Here is a 16,285-nt window from a genome sequence, read left to right on the forward strand (position 1 = left end):
TATGCAAGCGAAGGAACTAAGGGCCCATTTGAAAACTTTCGAAATCAAAATTAAACGCCGTTGCCGGGGATCGAACCCGGGTCACCCGCGTGACAGGCGGGAATACTAACCACTATACTACAACGACCTTGTTGATTCCCGATTAAAAGAGCATATTTTTATCTTATCTATATTTTTAATCTTTGCTTTCTCTATCCGCTCCTTCCCTTGAACACGCGTTTATTTTTATGACAATTTCGCTGCAACTGAGAAGTGAGACCCTCTTTCAAGGTAAATATAGCATAACGCAGCGTAATGTAAGTGTATTGTCTAAGTTTTAGTTCATGAAGCGGCGTTGGATTTCCATTTTATGGGTCTCAGTTTCTTCCTTTTCGTGTTTATATTTGTTAAGAAAATAATTGCACATCTCTTGTTTGTATAAATGCCCGGCGCATTTCTTGGCTATTACTTTTGCATATGAAAGCTAACCCTTTAGACTTTCATTCCCGTATTTGTATATTTATGTTTATACATTTTGCTTTACCATTTGAAGATTCTATTGGCATTGTTGATACTATGTTAATAAAATCATTTCCACAGGTAAGTTTTTTTTACTGTATTTCGACATGTCAACTTCACTGTCCTCGTGCTACGTTGCTACCGTCTTGCATATCAACCAATTCAAGCAACCAAATCCAAAACCTTGGGCATATTGTTTCTCACGTCTAGGCCATTCTGTTAGTCATTGCCGAGTTCCATGGAGTTGCAAAATTGTCAGTGATAGACTGCCTGCTATTTCAAATGCTATTGCAAAAGATTCCAAGTCATTCACTGAGGATGAGACGGAATCTTATGACTGGGAAGATCAAGAAGATGTTGAAGAAGATGCAGGATCGCCGTGGGAAGGGGCGATTATATACAAGAGAAACCCTTCCATCACGCATTTGGAATATTGTACAACCTTGGAGAGGCTTGGTTTAGGCAAGCTTTCTACTGAAGTATCGAGGTCTAGGGCTTCGGCCATGGGATTGCGGGTCACAAAAGCCGTGAAAGATTATCCAAATGGAACACCTGTGCAGATTTCAATTGATGTGACAAAGAAGAAGCAAAAGTTGAGGCTCGATGGAATCATTCGAACTGTCCTCACCCTCGGGTGCAACAGGTACTGAATTTGTTTAATTTGCTTTCTCTGCGTATCTTGTTACTTTCATTACATGCTCAAGCTACATGGTTGCTTGGATAACACACGTATTACTTGATTGGATGATCAAGTTTAGAAAGTCCTTGGCTACCAAAGACAATTATTTTGTAAATAAGCGCTCCTTTTGCTTCATTCTTGAAGGGATTTCCATGAGTAAATGGTAGACTGCTTTTAGCCACTATAAGAGAAAATGCAGATAATGATGCTAATCCATACAAGTCAACACATGACACATGAAGAAAAATACAAAGTAGTATTTAGGATCAACTTTGAAGTTATGTGAGAACAGAACCGGCATGTGTTTACATTGTCAACTGTTGTGGTGCATTATCACTGTTAAAAGATTATGGTTTCTTTCTGGTCCTTTTGAATCAAACATAGTTATAACTTATAAGTTCACGTTTTGTTGAAGGTGTGGTGAGCCAGCCACTCAGAGTGTGTTTTCCGACTTCTCCGTTTTACTGTCTGAGCAACCCATTGAGGAACCAGAGATTATTGATATAGGAATGATGTTTGGGGAGGATAAATCAAAGTCATCAACTGGAAATGGCTCTGAAGAGGAAGACGATGACGCTTCAATAGATTGGGATGATCGGTTATATTTTCCTCTTGAAGAAAAGGAAATTGATATTTCAAAGAATATTAGAGACATGGTGCATTTGGAAATTACCATAAATGTGATTTGCGATCCAAGTTGCAAAGGGATATGTCTCAAATGTGGCACAAATTTAAACACTAGCACATGTAATTGTAGCAAAGAGGAAGTCAAAGGCAAAACTTATGGTCCTCTTGGAAACTTGAGAAAACAAATGGAAAGAAGATGAGGTTGGGATGAAATTATGTGATCAATTTCTGTCACTGTTTTTGTAATTATTGAGAAAATTAGTCAATTGTCTACACTGCACGGGGTCTTATGAATTTTGTTTTGATGGGGAGATTTCTATACCTATATAGGTAGCATGTGGCCATAATCATTATGTTACTCGTACTTTATCCAAGAAAAATCGGCTTCTAGTTAACCGTTCGATGCAGCAGTCAGAGCGTCTTGCTAAAAGGGCAATCCTCGGCTAATATATTGTGATGTGAAGAATCATAAGAAGCAAGTTAATCATCACTTCAGATGTTGGTACTCCTAACAATCCAATACTAATACTTGATTTTCCAGATCAAAAAGGAATGTGACGCTTCAACCGCATACTTCAATTCACATGAAACAACCCCGGTGATTCTATGTCTCAACAACTTAGACCTCAATAATGATACCAACTCTCTATGCCGAGATTGTTTCCTCTTCAGTATTTGGACATAGGCATGTAACCCGAGCCATTCAACTTCACCCTCTTCCAGTGTAAATGTCGGACAGATATTGGGACCAATAGATAGAGAAGCCATTCTTCTCTTAATCAGCACATGCACATACCTAACAATTAAAAGGAAGAAAGAGTATGTAAATGGAAGGAAATGGAAAAGAAAATAAAAGAGGGCTTCACAGTATGAATGAGAATACTTTTTGCAAGATAACAAAATAGAATTTCACTGTACCTGAAGGATCCTTCAATGATTTTCAAATAGGAAGTTGCTGAGAGATTGCAAATGTATGATAAGTTGGAGATATAACAGTGAAATTTCATTGCAAGTAGCAGAAAAGCTTGGTACATATTCAATCTGACAACGGCAGCAGAGTTTATATTAGAATCAAAAAATATGGGATGGCATTTAGGACCCATGAAGCCACGTAACCTAGACTTTAAATGCTTAGCTGGTTTCCCTTGCCAGCAGACGGTAAGAGTGGAGCTCAAATGGTTATTCAAGTACCTGTTTGATGTACACAACACAAATGGTTCTTACATTATTGAAAACATATTAAGCACGTATTCAAAGATGACACTTCAACACAATATTAATTTGTAACTATCAATCACATGCAAATAATGGAATAATGACACTAGCGGGTTCAAAGATGAATCAGATGACATTGAACAACATCTCAGGTAGAGTATGTGCTGTGCAATAACTAGAACAACAACTAGATAGTATCTTCAAATTAAATCAATTAAATCCCAACTTCAAATGTATTCAATTGCAATGAGAGATTAATCTTAAATCTAGCAAAACAGCGTACGGCATACCTTATTTTTGCAATGCAAATAAAATACTGTTTAATCCAGACAATCTCTTGAAGTACACTTGCAAAAAGTACCCTAAAAAGTTTTTTTTTTTTTTGGGGCTGGGGGGGGGGGGGGGGGCGTGGAGATAACTATTACTGTTGTACTAGTTTCATCTTTGAACTACCAATCAAACATCAAGTTGATGCTTGACTAAGCTGGTGGAAGAAAGAAATTGAAGTCCAACATTCTAGAAAAGCATGGAAGAGAGAGAAAAGGACACATCTTGTCAGACTGCTATTAGAAATTTCCTGAGTGGATTGTTTTTGGCAATGTTACAACCCTATAGCATTGAAAACTGAGTCTCGAATGAAAATAACTGTTGGCAATCACACCAAAATATCACTAGAGAGAAACCAACCGAAAATTCAATAGGATTCATCTCATACTAGAAACCACGAAACAGAAACAAACCTTGTGTAGTCTCCCTGAACTTCTAAAGTACTAGAGTTGATAAGCAAACCACTCCAGCGAAGAAATGTGATACCATCATGACCTACAAACACTCTGTTTGATGAAAGCCGTAATTTATCTCCAATATCAAAATTTACACCATACTTTTCCTCATTCATGTAGCAATTATACTCCCGAAATCCCCTCTGCAATCTGGAGAAGAAGTAAGCAGCCTGCTTCCTTGAGGTTGATATGAAAAGGAAGTCATCAATAAACCTAAGGAGCATATAATTTGGGAAAGAGCTTGTTGTCTCATCCCCATTAATCTGTTCAGAACTATGACTTCCAGATAGAACTTCAGTAGCAGATTCTCGAATTTTCTCAATAAATGGATAGAGCACATTCCTTTCCATATCTCCATAGTATAAAGAGCAAAGTAGAGAAGATACAACACTTCCCTGAGGTATACCTATACCTTGCAGGTAAAATTTATTATCAAATTGTAGCAGATTGCGCTTTACATGCTCATTTAAAATAAAAAAGAGTTTTTCTTTCTTCACACTGCGGCTCAAACCCTGCCAGAAAAAGGAAACAGAAAAAGATAAATCTTTATTTATTCAATGTAGACAGACTAGATTAGATTGCAGCATTAGCCAGACATCAGTACCCAAAAGAAGAAACCATAAATGGAACACAAAAATGCGACCTACATCAAGATTGGGGAGGGTAAGGACAGAGAACAAAACCAGTGAGGTATTCTCTTTGGTAAAATCAACAAGGTTATAAGGGTTATGAAAGCAACGTTTTTTCTTATTATTAAAAAAAATGGAAAAGAACAGAAAGAAACACTACTAGAATACTAGGACATGAAGGTCGAACATTACATTGTCAAATGGCTAGCAGAAATGCAAGAGATTATTTTTCATCTTCCAAGCAGCATCAGGCATGAGAACAGCATTATGTAAGTAGCTGATCCAAGCATTGCATATTTCATTCTGGTTACAAGAGAGTTCTTACCTGACTTACAAGAATTCTCTGCGATGAAGGAAAGGTGAGAGAATTTGTCAATCTTGTATAACTAGTACTGGTATTTTCGTCTGTCAATATAGAATTACCATGAACCCACAAAGATTTCTTCATACAGACAACTTGACAAGACTGTTCAAGAATATATTCATCCTTCAGTATGAGATCATTCATAACTCTAAGCAGTTTATCTTGATCAATAGAATCAAATGCTTTTGATACATCAGAAACCACAAGGAAAACACCAGGAACAGTTATTGATTCCTTCCTCAGACCAATCAGAAATGAACAATACTTTCTGTAGACATCATTGTAGTCAAATACTGATGACCCTAACTTGTCCTGTTCTTTCTGCAGCAAACCTTTTAGAACAACATGCGCATCACGAAGAACATAATTCACAGGCTTGAAGTGGTCAAATTTCACCGATTTATAGTCCAATTGAGCTTTCTTCCACATTCTGGAACTTGTCGCTTCAGAACAGGACTTTTCTGCTAGCATTCTTGATGATGCTCTAAGATTTGCCAGCATTCTTATGCTGTTTTCTTTTGGAAGAAGTCTGAGCTTTGAGAAACCAAAAGATCTTTTATTTATAACACTTCTAACAGCTGCATCATCTAAGTAATTGTAGCTCCTATCTTTCAGGTAAGTGATAGCCTTGTCTGTTAACTTTTTCCAAACTGACTTCCGATAGTAATATATATCTTTTTTCCCATGCTCAATTTCAGTTATATAGAAGTTGGCTTGCACTAAAGGCACAACTAGAAATGAAAAGAACCAAGAAATCCAGTTCATTAAAAGTTCATTTTTCATGTTCAGAAAGGCATCATTCACTTTACTGAATTCTTTATAAATTGTTACATTCTGTCCTGTGGCAGCTTTGAGAATCTGAGCATTCAAGTAGCACGATGAGTGTTTATTAGACAAAAAAGGGAACTTTGAAGTTTTCAATTTATGCACACACTGCTTTAAAGAGAACTTCTCAAATCTTCTTAGCCCAATAAACCTGGAAATATTTCTCCTTAGTACTCTCCAGTTAGCAGGAGTTCCTAGCAAATCTGCAGGAATAATACTCCTACAGACAGCCCATAGAAATGATACCACCTGACTTTTCAAGCAATATGACTTGATTCCCTCAAATTGAGAATCACTTGCTTCCGGCATTTTGGTACTTCTATGAGTTTTCTCATATAATTTTTTATCTGATCCATTCCCCTAAAATACAAAATCTAGAATAAGTCACCTTATTCATAGAAGAAACTGGTGGAAGTAAAATTAATAATTGACAGCTCACACCTATAGCATTATTCATAGTCCTGTAATATCTTCCATTTGTTACAAAAGAAAGAAACAATAAATGAAAATCAAAAAGCGAAGTTCTGTACGCACAGCCAGATTTTCCATTTCAATGACCACTCATTAATTAATTTTTTTTTAAAAAAAAAGGCATGCAAAAGGAGACCACTAAGGTAACACCACAGTATGTCATCAGAAAGCTTATTAGGCCTTTTTGCACCTAATTAAGCCTTAAAAGTTGAGCTTTAAACCACAAAAATAACTAACCTCAACCGATGATTTTTGCTCAAATGAAGGAATTGCACAATGCTTATCCAACAATCTCAAATGCTGGCAACATTGGGATCTTCGAATTAGAATCTTAACCAACTTAACAAGTGAGTGAAACCTGCAGAACCAGAAACAAAAAGTGTATTGGTAAATGGTGTTAATCTGGATGTCCACGCTCCTATTGAAAGAAATTACCTAATTATTCGTCTCAGGTTTATGATATCATATATCTACCCTACAAATCCCAAAGAAGCTTCCCTTAAGAATCTCAGGATACTATCATAGAATCATCATAATTTTTGCCTAACTAGCTGACAGTGGCCACGCCGATTACTATAAGGTTTCAAATCCTCTTTCACAGTCCAATTGTTGCAACCCTTTCTATCCTGAACATTTTAGAGCTTTCAATTTCCTGTTTGGGCCTGATCAAGAAATACCAATGTCATTGCAACTCAATTGAATGTCTGAAGCTACCATAACTACAAATCACCCATTCCTTTTACCTACTGGAACTGTCACTTATAGCATCTGAAACTCCAAAACAATATTATGAAATTTAAAAACATATTAACCTCAAATTCATTCAATGTGTAATGCTCAACTTACAGACATGTAGATCCAACGAGACAAAACCCATTGCTGTGGGAGCATGGTATTGATTCAGCACTTAGATTTACATCTGATAAACCAAAGATTTTCCTTATAAGAAACTTTGCATCTGCAGAGCTGGGCTTTAGAGAATTCAGTATATCTGAAGATTGTTAAGGTGATGCTAAACTTTTCTAAAATCAAAAGAGGTGCAACAGTACCAGCTTCTTCTCCATTTCTTTTTTCTTTTACAGAAACAAGAAATTTTACTTGAAACAAAAAAAGATACAAATGGGTGGACCAGAAGTCCACAAAAGAAAATGAATACACCAAGAAATACATTAAAGAACACCTAACAACACCTTCCTAATTTCCATAAATAAAACATAAAGGAATATCCTTGAACTCAATTGATATCAATGCCCAAATGGAAGCAACAAAATAAGCATTGTCCCTCAAACAATCAGCACCCTCCTCCCATGGTTCCTAAAATAATTTCTTATTCCTTTCCAACCAAATAACTCAAACAATTACCAAAACACAACAATTCCATAATATAGTTGCCTTTTTACCACCTCAAAGTGCAAAACAAAAAATCCCTGAAAGTATGGAAACACAAGAACACAGAATCATCCAAGATAACCATGCAGTGGACAGCTGCATTCTTTGAGGAGAATATTATGAGAAAAAGGTACGTTGTATAAATGAGAAAATGGATTGCAATCTAGAAAAACCAGCTCAATCATCTTCCAAAAGACAAATTCTTGCCCCATTTCCGACTATCCATTTAAGATTAGAAGAAAGTTTGTTCTACCCTTGAATAACTGACTTCCAAGGTTTCTACCCAAATTTTTATGATCTATTTTACAATCCCTCCCATAGTCGTTAAGCCGTATTTGCTTTTACTGATGGCATACCTTGTATCATCATAATCAAGGAGCCACAATATGTTTGAAGGGTCATAGACAGAAAAGCAAGCAGACAAACAATAATGCACTGTACTTGCTACGAACAATCAAATATGACACTCGTGCCTAAAGAATTGTTGAAGCGATGTGCTGTTTAAAGATTTGATAAAGTGATGTGATAATGATGTCCATGGTAAGCATATTTCCAATTTACGAAGGAACACATAAGCTATAAAGCATATTTTAAGATCCTTCAAAGGATACGTTTCCGAGGGAGAACAGTGGAAGAATATTCCAAACTGTAAAATATGGAATGCCTGTCAATATGATTCCCTTTGGTGACTAACAGGGGAGCTTGAAGAATCAAACAGCAAGGGCATTTCTCTTGCATCTGCAGATATATCACAATTAGTAATCTCAACACAATATTCAACAGATGAAATAGTGATAAGAAAATGCCAATCAAGCCATTGGAATACAAATAAGAGGACATGTTCAAGCATGTTTTTCCGGTGTTATAGTACAGTAAATAACTCAAAACAGTTGTTGCATACTTACAAAAAGTTATGTTGAAAATTATTTTAAGCCAAAAATCAAAGTCATCCCTCAGTTTCTTCCAAGAAAATAACCTTTGCAATCTTACCCTGTTGTTAAAGTCATACTGAAGTCTTCCATGTAAACCATCTTTAACAGTACAAGCTGTCCTGCTAGGTGTGGGTTCTTCAAAATTTATTTGCCTACAATTTCTCCGGCGCTGCCAACTAAAAGGTCTGAAGCGCTTTCTAGACTTAGCTGTAACCTGTTTTGAGGTTTCTTGGAGTCTTCCATCTGAATCCCCTTTATTTTTAAAAACAAAAACACTATTTGTCTTGGTAGCGTCCCTAGAGAAAATTAACTGACCATGGCTGTACAGTGAAGGTTCACTGAATGGCCTTAAACAACTTTTGCCATTACAGCCAACACAATTAATGGAACTTGCCTTTTCAGACTCCCTTACAGAAGAATTAGCTGGCTGTCTCTCTGATATTGGACTAACATTATCAACTCTCTTCCTCTTCTTTCGGGGTCCTGGCAAAAGATAAATATAGTATAAGATAAAAGAAACCGGTGAATAATGGAGTATGAAGTATGATATTTAAATATTGATTACCAAATGGGACAAGTGAGGGACTTCGGCAATGAGAGTTTGCTGTCTGATTTGACAACTTACGGCATATATCATTAATAGGGGGACCTGCCACTTGATGATGTTTCTTATGAGGAAGGGGCAAAAATATTGATGAATGCTTTAGTAGATAAACCATGAGATCATCCCCAACCTGTAAGTATGCAATCGTTGCCCAAGTTAGTTACTTTTATAACATAGCCAAAGAACGTAAGTTAACAAACACTTAAAAAATGAAATACCCTTTTTAATAGAAGACACCAAGCTGGACCAGTTAGAAGCTCGAAAATGAAACTCGAACAGTTTTCCTGTTAAACAAAAAATATATATACAAATGAGCAACTATACAGCGCGCCTCCTGCATAGATGTTATGTGGCAGTGTTGGTCACCAAAACGTAAGCAACAATAATCCGCTAGATCACATTCCAGTGAAGCACGCAATTAACAAGATACAAAACTTGCCCGCCCCCCGGGGGGGGGGGGGGGGTGGGGAAGAGTACTTGCCTTGTCATAAGCACTGCTTATTACATTGGAAGACACTGGATTCTCCGACATTATCATCTCAATAGTCTTTTTGACAATCTGGAGACACAACAGTGACAGTGGCTTAAAAAAAAAAAACAAACATAAATTGTCACTTGGCATTATGGTTACCTGATGCTGGGACCAGCGATTGCGAAGAGAGAAGTGGGAGGGGAGTGGACGAGCATTGTCGTTTATAACAATGTAGCAGTTATTGAGGAGGTTGCGATAGTCAGTGGGATCGTTGTGCTTGAGAAGAAACGACATGTCGTCTTCAGCGCCGCTGGTGTTTGAGTTCGACGGTGGTAATTGAGTCTGAGTGAATAGGTAAGTGACGGTGTGGGATAAGCTTCGGGCCCGGTCTCTGTACAGCCTCCACAGAACCTCTGGGACCCTCCGTTTGTTCTTCTTCCCCATTTTCTCTCTCTTCTCCAGTTCTCCAGTAGACGCTGATGAGAGGAAAAAGGGAGGGAAATAAATAAAGGAAAATGCTGCAGTGCAATGGAAGGAACCACCTGAATCGACAAAATTACAACTTTGACCTTTGACCCATAAATTGTTTTTTACTTTGTCCAATTTCCATGCACTACCCTCGTACGCGTGCCATAAAAAACAGAATATACAGGAACAGCTAAGCAATAATATGCCACGTCATCAAAAGTCCTCATATGCGCTGACGTCGCACGGGGTTGGGTCGGCCACGTAACCCTTTTCCCCTTTGCCTCCATTTAAAATCACTTTCGTGAATTTCAAAGAAAGAGAGTAAGAAAGAGAGAGTCGGTTAGCCAAACAAAACGAAAGTAAAATAAGATCTCACCGCGATTTGTTTTCAAATAGAAGGCATTTCTTGACGGCCTAACAGACAATATCAAAATCCAAATCCCAAAATCGAAGGTTTTAATTAGGGTTTTGACGTCTCCTTCGTAGGCAGATCTATCTCTATGGTGAGTTACCTTTCGTTTTCTTTGTATAATTTTTTTCTTTTAAAATTTTCCATGCCCTGTCGATTCGTTTATGGTTTTTTTTTCCTATTGTTTGAGTTTGTTATTTCTTATTGCAATTTTTTTCCAAATAATTTTCTCTTTTTCTGGTGTGTGGCCAACGATGTAGACAATACTTGAAAGACAACGGAATTGATTTGTTGGCTTTCTTTGACTTACGAGAATCAACAGAGCTTGTATAAATCACGCGCTTTGGCTCCTCTTTTCAAGTTTTTTTTTCTATAATTATGTTTTTGTATTATACATTTTTACAGCACGTGGAATTTTTCTCCTGTTCATACTTAGATTCGGTCGACTGCGGCTGGCACAATGATATAAATACATGATTGGATTAACTGTTATGTTCATGCACGTGCTATAAATGGCTTACTCTGTTCTGATGTAGGATACCGGAAAAATGCAGAGTGCTGTGCTCGCTCTATCAGAAGATGAAATTCTGCCTGTGAGTGCAGTTTTGAATGCAATAAGAGATCTTGGGGATGAAGCAGTGGAACAGTGTGATCCTCAAATTATTACTCAAGCTTCTTCTCTAAGTACTATTTTCAATCCTACGTTGTGTGTCATTCTTTATATATGTGTATATATATTCTCAATCCTGTATTTATAATTTAGAAAGCCATGATTGTATTCCTGTTTACAAGCCTTGGAGTAGTGAGAATCAGTTCTTGTTTGTTTCCATAAAATGAGACATGAAATTCACTTGCGCATATGCAAATTTTTTGGGGTCATATTTTCTGTATAATTTATTTATGTTTTTGAATAATAGTTTTTTTTACCTATTAAATAACTCCCCCCCACACCCCCCCCCCCCAAAAAAAACTCAGTATGTGGATTTGCTGGCTTTCTGAGTGCTTTTGTTTGTTGATATTAGTTTTATTGGAAATCTCCTAGAAGGTTTTTTGGAAATAATAGATTTAGTTCACATGAATTTTTTTTTTCTTTGCCTTTTGAGAACTAATCATGAGAATTTGAATACTTCTAGGCTATTGGTGCTAACTCATTGCTTGACACTTCTGTTATTGCATTTTTAATGATTAATTGGATTTATGTATTACTGTAATTGGATTTATGTGTTACTGTACTTCATTATTGCTGGACGTATCAGTTATCTGCCTTTTTGTATTTTGATTTTCAAATAGTAATATGATGCTTTTTTCAATGTGTTTTAACAGGTCAGCTGCCAGTGGAGTCATTCTCTATAGATATTGTCCTCTCCATCTCGAGCTCACATGAGCTTCCTGGTGATCAGCTGCTTGAGGAAATTTCAAGAGTTTTAAAGCCTGGTGGGACAATTCTGATTTACAAGAAATTGACGTCTGATAAAGGGGACGTCGATAAGGTAAATTTATTCCTGTTTGTCATTTCGTTTGAATGTGCTTCTGGTAAGGTGTCTCACATATGTTTTCCTTGAAGGCAATCTCTGCTCTTGAGGGCAAGTTGCTGTTAGCAGGGTTTCTAGATGCACAACGTATTCAACTAAAATCAGTTGTACCAGCTGAAGTCGTTTCATTTGGGGTAAGTTTCAATTTTACCTTACATTTTCGATATCAATTTTTCAATTTATCCCTTGTCTTGTATGAATTTGGGTTTGTGTGATATGGTAAGATGGAATTGCCACTGATGAAAGATTAATCAGCTAGAAAAGAATTAAATTTTGTTGAATTTGTTCACCTCCGCTTCTGATGGGAGGTTTATTGAAAAATTGCAAGCATTAACTCAGGTGAATTTTTGTGATTTATTTTGTATGGCATTTGTTTGTTGGGGAAGGCTACTAAATGTTTTATTTCATGTATTGTTGCTTTTGGTCTTAACTTTCTAGTTTTCCCTCTGTGACGAACTTCATGTATCAAAACTGTAATTTAATTATACATCAAAAATTACTTTGAAGTTTCAATTTAGCAATTTAGTAATTGAATTTGTGTATTCACTTGTAGGTAAAGGGTAAGAAGCCTACATGGAAAATCGGGTCATCCTTTGCTATTAAGAAGGCTCCAAAAAGCTTAGCGAAACTTCAGGTGGATGATGATTCTGATTTGATTGATGAAGATACCCTCTTAACCGAAGAGGATTTGAAGAAACCACAGTTACCATCGGGTAAGATAGCAAACTTTCTAAAGCGGGTTATTTTGCGAGGCCTCTTTAGTGTAGATGTTTGTGTACGATACCTCTAAACACGCTTTAAACTGAAACATTTGTGCAGTTGGTGATTGTGAAGTTGGAAGCACAAGGAAAGCTTGCAAAAACTGCATTTGTGGTAGGGCTGAGGCAGAGGAGAAAGTAGAAAAGTTGGGATTGACTATGGATCAGTTGAAGAATCCACAGTCGGCATGTGGGAGTGTAAGTGCTGTTATGAATTTCCATTCTTAATGTCAGAACTTTTATAATTTCGAAATCATACTTTTTTTTTGGGGTTCATTCTTTTAATATGTATTTTGCAGTGTGGACTTGGCGATGCTTTCCGCTGCGGTACATGCCCTTACAAGGGTCTGCCTCCATTCAAACTGGGCGAGAAGGTAATTGGTGTTTTTTATTTAGTGACATTGCCCCACTTTATTTCCTCGATTGTGGAAATTTGGATTGGAGTAGAAACAGAAGCTTATATATGTATATGTATGTATGGCAGGTGTCACTGTCAAGCAACTTCCTCGTAGCAGACATTTAGACATGAAATTTCGGGCAGATGCATCTGAGAAAAGAATCAGGCGGATTGTTTCTGGAGTTGCTTAACTATAGGCTCTAATGAAATGAAATGATTTTTCATTGTTGAACATTTATATTGTGTCGATGGGGAACTCTAGCTCCCCACTACATGGTTTGGCTGTTGTCCGTGAATCTGTAACACAATGATTTAAGTAGATAATAAATTTTGTCACAGTATTTACCTTTATGCAAGGAGAGAAGAATGCTGGAATGATTTTTCTCTCATTGCATTTGAATTCTTCGTCTCTGCTGGTTAAAAGAGAGCTAAGTTTGAACATATATGAGAACTTAATACAATAAATATTATAAATTATAAATTCTTTTCTCTTCAGATATGTTACGAACAACACGCTTTTGTACAAAAATGTAAGCAAGATCCACAAACTTCAGAATGGAAATTTTTTGACAAAATCAGGTCTTTGGCATTTTGAGTTTGCAAGAATTAAACCAGAATAAGAATTTACCTCATGCATGCGCCTAAGTTGATTAGTTAATCTGTTGAGAGACAAGGACAAGAAGCCCTTGTGGCCCGACCAATATTTCATTCAGAAAATTTAACAATCCAACCCAAACCACTGGAGTTATATCTACACCCGCAAGAGGTGGAATCAACTTTCTCGTCTGAAGAAGAAAGGGTTCTGTGGGAGCATAAGCTAGTACATATGGGAACTTCGCCAGTGGAATTTTTGGGTACCAGGACATTACTATCCTTAAGATAAACAGAAAGGAAAATGCTGAGAGAAAGGGACCTATGATACCAATTGCCAGTTTCGCTGTAGCCGGGTCCAAATCTGCAAATGGCAACATGTGAACAAAATTTGAGGTGATGTCTGATGTGTCTGCCACATCAAGCTTGATGTTTTTAACAATATTGACGCTGTCATGGGAGATTCCTGAAAAAGCTGCTGTGGATGGAGCGAGTTTGATGTCAAGGAGATCTGCTTCTTCTAGGAAACAGCATGTGCTAAAAATTGACACTTGACGGCCTTTACGTGGATTTCTTCTGCTAGAGCTTCTTAATCTTTCCTGCCACAAGATAGAGAGTTAGAAAGACATTGGAAAGACATACAGCTATTTTGGGGAAAAAAGAAAATCATCTCCCTACTGTTAGGCAACCGATAAGGATTTCAATTCTTGCTGCCTGTAAAGAACAATAAGGACTCTTACAAGGTCTCACAATAATTTTTAATATTTTGCATGAGCCATTGGCGGGACTTCTGTTATTAAGGATGCCTGCCAACTCATATCATCCAAGTTATTTTAGTAGTCATAAGTCATAACCAGCTTTTTTGGGCTTTAACATGCAACAAGTTGATCCACTACTGTGCTCTTATGTGCAATAATTATGCCACAGAATATGAGATTTTGGTGATGTAAAATTGCAATCAGGGACTAGATTGAAAACTGAAAGAGAAATAGGTCTCCAATTTCTAATATCATCTGAAAGCTACTGGAACTATAATGCATACAACAGCAAAGGATTCACGCAGCTTGTTCATTTTACCAGGAAACCTAGCAGCCAATAGTTATAGACAAAACATCATTTCAAAGAATGGATGCAGAATCCTGCATACCTAACTGTATGTTGGCGTGTGGCCATGTTTGGCTTGGTCATCAATGTCATTCAAACATATAAAAATTTAATGTTTTAAGGTAATTAATGTTAAGAGCGGGACGATGTAGTAGAATGGAGGATTCTTGTACTATTTTAAGCCAAATATGATCAATAAACAAAGTTTTGTGGACTTTCCATATATTTTAAAAAATAGCTAAAAATATTTAAGCATCACATCTGAGTATCCCTTGTTATCTCATCATTAGTCATTAGATGAATGAATCATAGATAGAATCAATAATAACTAAAACCAAAAGAAATTGTTCATAGAATCCTAAGCAATACATTGGTGTACTGTTACACACAACAACATATAAAGCTGAAAGAGTTGTATAACACAGCTCAGTTAGCTCATTGATGCTGAAATTTTTGTTAATTCTGTGTGTAGTATCAACTCAAGAAACACTGTAACCTAATAAACGAGCTTGGAAAGTCAAAAGGTGAATAATCTTCACTTGATCCTTAGTTTAATTGAGAATCTAAATATATAAATAAATAAAACTTCATATAATTGCCGCCAAAATTAGGGAATTATTAAATCTACAAACTCCAATCCACAACAAAATTCCAATAACTAACTAAACACAGCACAAACTGAATCACTTAATCTACGTACAGTAAAAGAGACATGAAAATGAACTCCAAAATTATGGGAAGAGGACATCTCATCTCTATCAATAATGGTAAAACTTAAACTAAAATAAAAATTTTAAAAAAACAACTATAGGGGGGAAAAAAAACGCAGCTGGGTACTTACAGAAATGCCGAAGCTCTGTTTTATGGGCATCGGAGGTGACCATCCTACAAATATTGCCAGAAAATATTTATTGGCATAAAATGAAAGCCAAACAAAAAAATTTTAAAGGGTGTATATAAATATATATTAGCATAGATGAGTGTCACCTTTAACATGAAAAGTGTTTGCAAGTTGAAAAGAAGTTGCCATCGGAGACTGAGATATCTGCCCAAGCAACGTTATCCTCCCAGGAAAGAACAAGTAAACTGGCCTGTGGTAGAAATACTTTTCGGGGAGTTGGCAAAATTTTAATGATGTCCCTAATGTTTTATTTAATATCATCCAAGAACTAACTTATGTAAATTCATCACTTGTGTCTGTGGTGTTTCCAAAATGAATGTCATTTAAATTTTAATCCACGAGTTTACAAAAAAAAAGGGTTTTAGTTTTTAACATGAGTAAACCATACCCTTTCGATGATCATTTTATAAATGTTTTTAACCATAATTTGTCCATTTATTTTTTAAGAGTAACCAGTAATCACCATGATATATTATTACTTTTAAATGCCCTTGAAAAAATTGAGAGTGAAAAGAATCACTTTTTTTTTTTTTTAGTTTCATTGTGGGAAGGAATTGGATTGTTCTAACCATTTCCTACTGGTCGCAGCAAGTTTATTTAAAGAGTGATATATCATTTCAGAAGAAATTTGAGTATGT

At 36.4% G+C, this 16,285-nt stretch overlaps 4 protein-coding genes and 1 non-coding gene across 8 annotated transcripts; 2 read left to right on the forward strand and 3 right to left on the reverse strand.

The window, feature by feature from the left end:
• Positions 1-55: 55 nt before the first annotated feature.
• Positions 56-127, reverse strand: TRNAD-GUC (transfer RNA aspartic acid (anticodon GUC)). The gene has a single exon. It is a non-coding gene; the product is annotated as a tRNA-Asp (tRNA).
• LOC102619910 (large ribosomal RNA subunit accumulation protein YCED homolog 1, chloroplastic) lies at positions 122-2,129 on the forward strand. Of its 2 annotated transcripts, none has more exons than XM_006484594.4 (3): positions 122-270; positions 580-1,141; positions 1,593-2,129. In XM_006484594.4, exons 1-3 carry the CDS (start codon positions 228-230, stop codon positions 2,002-2,004), a joined length of 1,017 nt encoding a protein of 338 aa, XP_006484657.1. In that variant the 5' UTR covers positions 122-227; the 3' UTR covers positions 2,005-2,129. The 2 variants fall into 2 exon arrangements, with proteins under 2 accessions (XP_006484657.1, XP_006484658.1); XM_006484595.3 differs by lacking the exon at positions 122-270 and adding an exon at positions 273-296.
• Positions 2,018-10,197, reverse strand: LOC102625932 (telomerase reverse transcriptase). Of its 2 annotated transcripts, XM_015532115.3 has the most exons (13): positions 10,057-10,197; positions 9,647-9,963; positions 9,497-9,574; positions 9,234-9,299; positions 8,977-9,145; positions 8,470-8,894; positions 8,091-8,217; positions 6,937-7,081; positions 6,328-6,448; positions 4,756-5,979; positions 3,760-4,313; positions 2,723-2,995; positions 2,018-2,600 (listed from the first exon to the last, which is right to left on the reverse strand). In XM_015532115.3, exons 2-13 carry the CDS (start codon positions 9,929-9,931, stop codon positions 2,327-2,329), a joined length of 3,741 nt encoding a protein of 1,246 aa, XP_015387601.1. In that variant the 5' UTR covers positions 9,932-9,963; positions 10,057-10,197; the 3' UTR covers positions 2,018-2,326. The 2 variants fall into 2 exon arrangements, with proteins under 2 accessions (XP_015387601.1, XP_052296006.1); XM_052440046.1 differs by lacking the exon at positions 10,057-10,197 and having other exon boundaries at positions 4,756-5,652; positions 9,647-10,031.
• Positions 10,198-10,291: 94 nt separating this feature from the next.
• LOC102619614 (anamorsin homolog) lies at positions 10,292-13,451 on the forward strand. 2 transcript variants are annotated; one of them, XM_025101254.2, is made up of 9 exons: positions 10,301-10,458; positions 10,625-10,691; positions 10,901-11,048; positions 11,688-11,854; positions 11,929-12,030; positions 12,450-12,609; positions 12,716-12,852; positions 12,954-13,028; positions 13,139-13,451. In XM_025101254.2, the coding sequence occupies exons 3-9, from the start codon at positions 10,913-10,915 to the stop codon at positions 13,175-13,177; spliced, it is 816 nt and encodes a 271-aa protein (XP_024957022.1). In that variant the 5' UTR covers positions 10,301-10,458; positions 10,625-10,691; positions 10,901-10,912; the 3' UTR covers positions 13,178-13,451. The 2 variants fall into 2 exon arrangements, with proteins under 2 accessions (XP_006484656.1, XP_024957022.1); XM_006484593.3 differs by lacking the exon at positions 10,625-10,691 and having other exon boundaries at positions 10,292-10,458.
• A 41-nt stretch (positions 13,452-13,492) lies between these two features.
• LOC102619327 (protein COFACTOR ASSEMBLY OF COMPLEX C SUBUNIT B CCB3, chloroplastic) lies at positions 13,493-15,813 on the reverse strand. Its single transcript, XM_006484592.4, has 3 exons — positions 15,734-15,813; positions 15,588-15,631; positions 13,493-14,241 (listed from the first exon to the last, which is right to left on the reverse strand). The coding sequence occupies exons 1-3, from the start codon at positions 15,774-15,776 to the stop codon at positions 13,702-13,704; spliced, it is 627 nt and encodes a 208-aa protein (XP_006484655.1). The 5' UTR covers positions 15,777-15,813; the 3' UTR covers positions 13,493-13,701.
• Between the last annotated feature and the right edge of the window lie 472 nt (positions 15,814-16,285).

The sequence above is a fragment of the Citrus sinensis genome, chromosome 4 (assembly GCF_022201045.2).
Source record: "Citrus sinensis cultivar Valencia sweet orange chromosome 4, DVS_A1.0, whole genome shotgun sequence".
Taxonomy (NCBI): Eukaryota; Viridiplantae; Streptophyta; class Magnoliopsida; order Sapindales; family Rutaceae; genus Citrus; species Citrus sinensis.